The sequence below is a fragment of the Seriola lalandi genome, unplaced genomic scaffold, assembly GCF_002814215.2.
Source record: "Seriola lalandi dorsalis isolate HSWRI2012SDOR001 ecotype SW California unplaced genomic scaffold, Sedor1 jcf7180002054110, whole genome shotgun sequence".
Lineage (NCBI taxonomy): Eukaryota > Metazoa > Chordata > Actinopteri > Carangiformes > Carangidae > Seriola > Seriola lalandi.
In genome coordinates this window covers 564398-570814 of record NW_019524663.1, presented here as the reverse complement: position 1 = coordinate 570814, position 6417 = coordinate 564398, and the positions used below count along the sequence as shown (strand labels likewise).

The window sequence follows — 6417 nt, the reverse complement described above, 5'->3', positions numbered from 1 at the left end:
TCAGCCTTAGAATCCGGTTGAATTTGTATCAATGTGTCTTGGGCTAGAAAACAGAGGTCCAGCAGTTTCAAAGTACCTTTTAAATATTAAGTTAATATAACTGTTGACAAAAACAGAAGGATTCAAGATATTTAATCTTTTTCCTTTTTTCACCTTCTCACAAACATAACAAATCCCTTCAAATGTATTAGCTACTACATTTGCAGAAATTACGTATTATGTTTGTAGTAGGCAACTGCTATTACGTTTGTGAGAAATTTATTACGTTTGTGGTTTATCATGTTGGTGGGTGTTACAATTACCTGTACAGATAAAAGACTATTAATAGGAACATTTTTCTAGTTAATTCATGGCAACAATATCTATAGGGAAACATGTGTTTTATGGTGACTTTTACATTTTACACACAGTTGTCATAGGTGGCACCTGGCAGGTTTACATCCTTATACCTGAAATATAAAATATGACAACAGGCATGGCAACACATGGAACAGGAACTTTGCTTTAAGGACACTTTTGAATTTTACACTTTGAAATTTTATTTCTGGCTAAAGAATGGATGTATTCATATCTCTTCTCATCTTGTTTCCAGGGGCAATAAAATGCGAAGCAACTAATCTGCCCGGATCCAGAAAGACAGGAACTTATCTACACACTGTAAAACATTACTCTATGAAAATCAGTGCAGTAAAGTACAGAATGGAGCAATAACTAGAAAAATGTTTAGTTTATTGTAATGATTCAGACAGGCCTTAATAATTTCAGATGCATAATGTTTCAATGGCAGAAAAAAGTAAATCAGTGAGTATTTGAAAGAAATATAAAGGTGAAGTGCAGGTGAACTACATACAGAACTCACACAGTAAAAGCTTCCTATAGTTAAGTTCCTCCTCTCTAATAATGAGATTACTGAAAGGAGGCAGGCTTCTACTGTTGCTGAAGATCACTCTTGGACTGGGATCACTATGGATGCTTTCCCTACTCAGTCACCCAAAAACAAGCTGGGATCCTACCTACTTTCTCAGCTACAGCTGGTTGGAGTATACAGATGCTGATGGCGGCCCGGAGACAGTGTGCAACTGTTCAGCGATCCTGCGTGGAGAGAGGCAGGCACTGGACCAAGCCAAATTACTGACTCTCACTAAAGACTTCCGCAAGAGCTGTCTCTTATACACATCTGTGTCTTGGGCTAGAAAACAGAGGTCCAGCAGTTTCAAAGTACCTTTTAAATATTAAGTTAATATAACTGTTGACAAAAACAGAAGGATTCAAGATATTTAATCTTTTTCCTTTTTTCACCTTCTCACAAACATAACAAATCCCTTCAAATGTATTAGCTACTACATTTGCAGAAATTACGTATTATGTTTGTAGTAGGCAACTGCTATTATGTTTGTGAGAAATTTATTACGTTTGTGGTTTATTACGTTGGTGGGTGTTACAATTACCTGTACAGATAAAAGACTATTAATAGGAACATTTCTAGTTAATTCATGGCAACAATATCTATAGGGAAACATGTGTTTTATGGTGACTTTTACATTTTACACACAGTTGTCATAGGTGGCACCTGGCAGTTTTACATCCTTATACCTGAAATATAAACTATGACAAGAAAAGTGAATAAATTATTATAACAAACAAAAACACATTATTATAATCAGTTCTGTTACTTTATTGGTATTTTATTTTGGTAAAAGTTAAAGAGGGCCTACTTGTTTTAAAATAGACTAGACAAAAGTACAGTTTTAGAAAGGAATACACATTTCAACTTTAGAAAGCTGAAAAGTATAGTTTGCGTTGTGTTCAGCCCAAAACCTCGATCATTTTTTTTCTTTCCTTTTTTTTGAGCTCATGTCTTTAATAATGGTATCATTTTTGATTGACTTTAGAAGAGTATCATTACCTAGGAACATCTGTAGTCGAACATTATTTACATGACAACAGGAACTTTGCTTTAAGGACACCTTTGAATTTTACACTTTGAAATTGTATTTCTGGCTAAAGAATGGATGTATTCATATCTCTTCTCATCTTGTTTCCAGGGGCAATAAAATGCGAAGCAACTAATCTGCCCGGATCCAGAAAGACAGGAACTTATCTACACACTGTAAAACATTACTCTATGAAAATCAGTGCAGTAAAGTACAGAATGGAGCAATAACTAGAAAAATGTTTAGTTTATTGTAATGATTCAGACAGGCCTTAATAATTTCAGACGCATAATGTTTCAATGGCAGAAAACAGTAAATCAGTGAGTATTTGAAAGAAATATAAAGGTGAAGTGCAGGTGAACTACATACAGAACTCACACAGTAAAAGCTTCCTATAGTTAATTTCCTCCTCTCAAATAATGAAGCTACTGAAAGGAGATAGGTTTCTACTGTTGCTGAAGATCACTCTTGGACTGGGATCACTATGGATGCTTTCCCTACTCAGTCACCCAAAAACAAGCTGGGATCCTACCTACTTTCTCAGCTACAGCTGGTTGGAGTATACAGATGCTGATGTCGGCCCGGAGACAGTGTGCAACTGTTCAGCGATCCTGCGTGGAGAGAGGCAGGCACTGGACCAAGCCAAATTACTGACTCTCACTAAAGACTTCCGCAAGAGTGTTCACATCCCTGATGAGTATTACATTAATGCAACCAAAGACTGTAGGTATGTTGCTTTAAACTACAAGTTTTAGTCATTGTATAATTTTAACTACTATTTAAATGGACTGAATTTATTCATTCCTTTTGTTATTTGTTCAATATTGTGTATTTACAGGGAATTCAAGTTAAGCAGAAAATACTTAACACTCCCGTTAAGCCAGGAGGAAGAGGACTTCCCTCTGGCTTACTCTATAGTTGTTCATCATAAGGTATGTAAATTCTAAAGCCTCAATTTAAATTCAAATACATGTTCAAACAGTGTAGTAGGTCTAAACTATTTAATTAAGTCATTAATTTAAAAGGGCATTTCATCAATTTTACAAATGAAATTCAGTTCAGTTGACGTACACACATAAAGGATCATTTATTTTTTCATTTACTCTAGGTGCAGAACTTTGAGCGACTGCTGCGAGCCATCTATGTACCTCATAATATATATTGTATCCATGTGGACAAAAAATCAGATCCCTCAGTCTTCTCTACCATCATGGCAATTACTTCCTGTTTCCCAAATACCTTCATGGTCAGCCAGCCTGTGAGCGTGGTCTATGCTGCCTGGCCACGTGTCCAGGCTGACCTTAACTGTATGGCTGACCTCTATAAAGCCAGCACAAAATGGAAATACTTCATCAACCTTTGTGGCCAGGATTTCCCCCTGAAAACCAACTTGGAGATGGTGAGGATGTTGCGTTCCTTGAAGGGCGGGAACAGCTTAGAGTCAGAAAAAATGCCTGAGGGAAAGAAGTCAAGAGTGACAAATTCTTACAAGATAGTTGATGGAAACATCCAGGTACTTCTTTTGAATATTAGAATTACATATTGATTATTTGCAAAATCTTTCTATTCAAATTGACCATAATGAACATAACATAACATATCATAACTGTTTCAACTGTCTCAGGGGGCAGGAAAAGCGAAGGAGCCACCTCCCTTCAACCTACCCATTCTGTCAGGAAATGCCTACATTGTGGTTAGCCGAGGCTACGTGCGCAGTGTGTTGGAAGACAGCCGAATACAGACACTGATTGAGTGGGCCAAAGACACCTACAGTCCTGATGAATTTCTCTGGGCAACCATTCAGCGAATCCCTGGTGTTCCTGGCTCAGCGAGGCCCAACACCAAATATGACATGTCAGACATGCATGCCATTGCACGACTGGTGAAGTGGCAGTGGCATGAGGGGTCACTGGGTTCACTGGAGGCAGTGTACCCAGAGTGTCATGGCAACCATGTCAGGTCAATCTGTGTATATGGTGCTGGAGACCTAAAATGGATGCTTAAGCAGCATCACCTCTTTGCCAACAAGTTTGACATGGATACAGATCCCATTGCTATCTACTGCTTGGAGAAGTATCTGAGACAAAAAGCACTGGCTGAGTTGCACTAGGTGTATTGGAGATTTTTTTTTTTTCCTGCAAACCAAGAATGGAATCATCTGAAGCAACAGATAATTTCATTTCAAGATGTATTTAAAATTATTTATATTTCTAGTATCATAAAAAAAAGTACAAATACAATGAAATGGTTAAAAAAAAATTTAATTTGTGGCAATACATTTAAGTCCCGTTGCTGCTAATTTAGAAGTTTATAAACCTGACATTTACATCCCTCTACTTAAAAGTCCTGAAGAAAAAGCCATTTAGGTTTTTGGATGAGAATATGGGTGAAGCACTGGGAAAAACCCTACAGCAAAATCTGCTGCAAGACAAGTGTGTAAGACAACAGCGATCTCTATCTGTATTTTCCAGTGAAACAATGTCCCCAAACGTAAACATCTACCTTAACAATCTAAGCGCATGGCAGACAAAACAGCAGAAAAAAAGATTGCAGCTCAAGGGACATGGTTCAAATGGGTTCTCTCTTAATTTATCATGGACAGATGTGGACAAAGAACACTGAGACACTAGATACTCCTGGTCAAATATCGCTCCAATACAAGTGAAAGTTGTTCAAATTTTTACTTGAGTTACAGTACCGGGGTTCTTGCTTTTAAAAATATTTAAGTATTCAAAAGTACATTTTTATATGTCTGACAGTGTAGGAGTTGGCTGTGATTGTTTTTTCTCCTGTGACAAATACAACACATGGTTTATATAATATACAGTACTGTGCAAAAGTTTTAGGCAGGTGTGAAAAAATGCTGTAAACTAAGAATGCTTCCAAAAATATAAATAATTGTTTATTTTTATCAATTTACAAAATGCAAAGTGAGCGAACAAAAGAAAAATCTAAATCAAATCAATATATATTTGGCGTTACTAACCTTTGCCTTCAAACCGGCATCAATTCTTATAGATACACTTGCACAAAGTCAGGGATTTTGTAGGATTATAGTCAGGTGTATGATCAACTAATTATACCAAACAGGTGCTAATGATCGAAACACAGTCATTTACTGAAACAGAAACAGCTGTGTAGGAGGCTTAAAACTGGGTGAGGAAAAGCCAAACTCTGCTACCAAGGTGAGGTTGTGGAAGACAGTTTCATGTCACAGGTCATACACCATGGCAAGACTGAGCACAGCAACAAGACCCAAGGTAGTTATACTGCATCAGCAAGGTCTCTCCCAGACAAAGATTTCAAAGCAGACTGGGGTTTCAAGATGTGCTGTTCAAACTCTTTTGAAGAAGCACAAAGAAACGGGCAACATTGAGGATCGTAGACGCAGTGGTCGGCCAAGGAAAGTTAGTGCAGCAGATGAAGAACACATCAAGCTTATTTCCCTTCGAAATCGGAAAATGTCCAGCAGGACAGAGGGAGAATAGACTGAAACAACCATCATCGCGGTCCTGAGGAAAGACAAGCTGACCCTGATCAAAAAGCGGGAAACATCATCGGGCAGGAGGACCACCCACTCCTGGAACTCCAGCAGGCCAGATTCAAAATGCTGAAGTGAATTTGGTGGAGTCAGTGTGGCAGTGTTCTGCACAGGAACACCCACCTAAGCTACATTGAGATGCTGCTGCAGCCCTTTGGATGCATCGCACAGTTAAAGATCCTGTTCATCCTGTTGGTGCAAATTTGTTTTTGTTAATTCTTTTTGAAAAGTTTGATTCACTGTGACATCATAATGTTCTGCTAAAAGACTTTTATTCAATGCTGAGAAAAACATTCTAAGTTACAGTGGGACTGGTTAGCAGAGGGGTTTACTGTTTTAATCAATAATTACCTGCCTTATATCTGATGTCCAAACTATTTGTTAAATCTGGCAGATTAAAGGAAAGCATTGTTCATGAATATATATTTTCCATCTACCAATTTAATGATTTTATCTCTCGTGTTTTTTCTAAATGTGCTGACTGGATTGGTGGCAACACTGTGATGGCTGGGGACTTTAACTGTTACTTTTGTACAGTGATGGATAGATCTCTAATATCTCTGAATCTTTTAAAGTAATCTGGGGTGTTCCACTGGGTTTATTATTATTATTATTATTATTATTATTATTATTATTATTATTATTATTATTATTATTTATATGATCTCTGTAAAGTGTCAAAATGATTCACATGTATCTTATTTACAGATGACACTAATTTATCTTTTGTCCTGGGAAGACTTCAAATGGCATTTTGAGAAATTAAATTAAAAATTAATATCAGTCAATAGTGTTGCAAGTGTCTTATGTTTAATGTTGTTCTTCACCTATATCTTAAAAATGTGGGGAAATGCATGTAAAACCATCCCTATTCAGTTTTCATATTATAAAAATGAGCCATAAGAATTAAAACTAAATTGGATCATAAAACTAATGGGCTGT

At 37.0% G+C, this 6417-nt stretch overlaps 1 protein-coding gene across 1 annotated transcript; it reads left to right on the top strand.

The window, feature by feature from the left end:
• Nucleotides 1-1232: 1232 nt before the first annotated feature.
• On the top strand, nt 1233-6263 carry LOC111652911 (glucosaminyl (N-acetyl) transferase 1). Its single transcript, XM_023403303.2, has 4 exons — nt 1233-2661; nt 2773-2866; nt 3043-3447; nt 3559-6263. The coding sequence occupies exons 1-4, from the start codon at nt 2354-2356 to the stop codon at nt 4042-4044; spliced, it is 1293 nt and encodes a 430-aa protein (XP_023259071.1). The 5' UTR covers nt 1233-2353; the 3' UTR covers nt 4045-6263.
• The last annotated feature ends 154 nt before the right edge of the window (nt 6264-6417 follow it).

What these genes read in the sequence shown, in the direction of transcription:
- LOC111652911 (XM_023403303.2), top strand. Translation starts at nt 2,354, where the DNA reads ATGAAGCTACTGAAAGGAGATAGGTTTCTACTGTTGCTGAAGATCACT. An exon ending in AATGCAACCAAAGACTGTAG is followed by an intron (nt 2,662 to 2,772) that starts GTATGTTGCTTT and finishes GTGTATTTACAG; the next exon opens with GGAATTCAAGTTAAGCAGAA. An exon ending in TAGTTGATGGAAACATCCAG is followed by an intron (nt 3,448 to 3,558) that starts GTACTTCTTTTG and finishes CAACTGTCTCAG; the next exon opens with GGGGCAGGAAAAGCGAAGGA.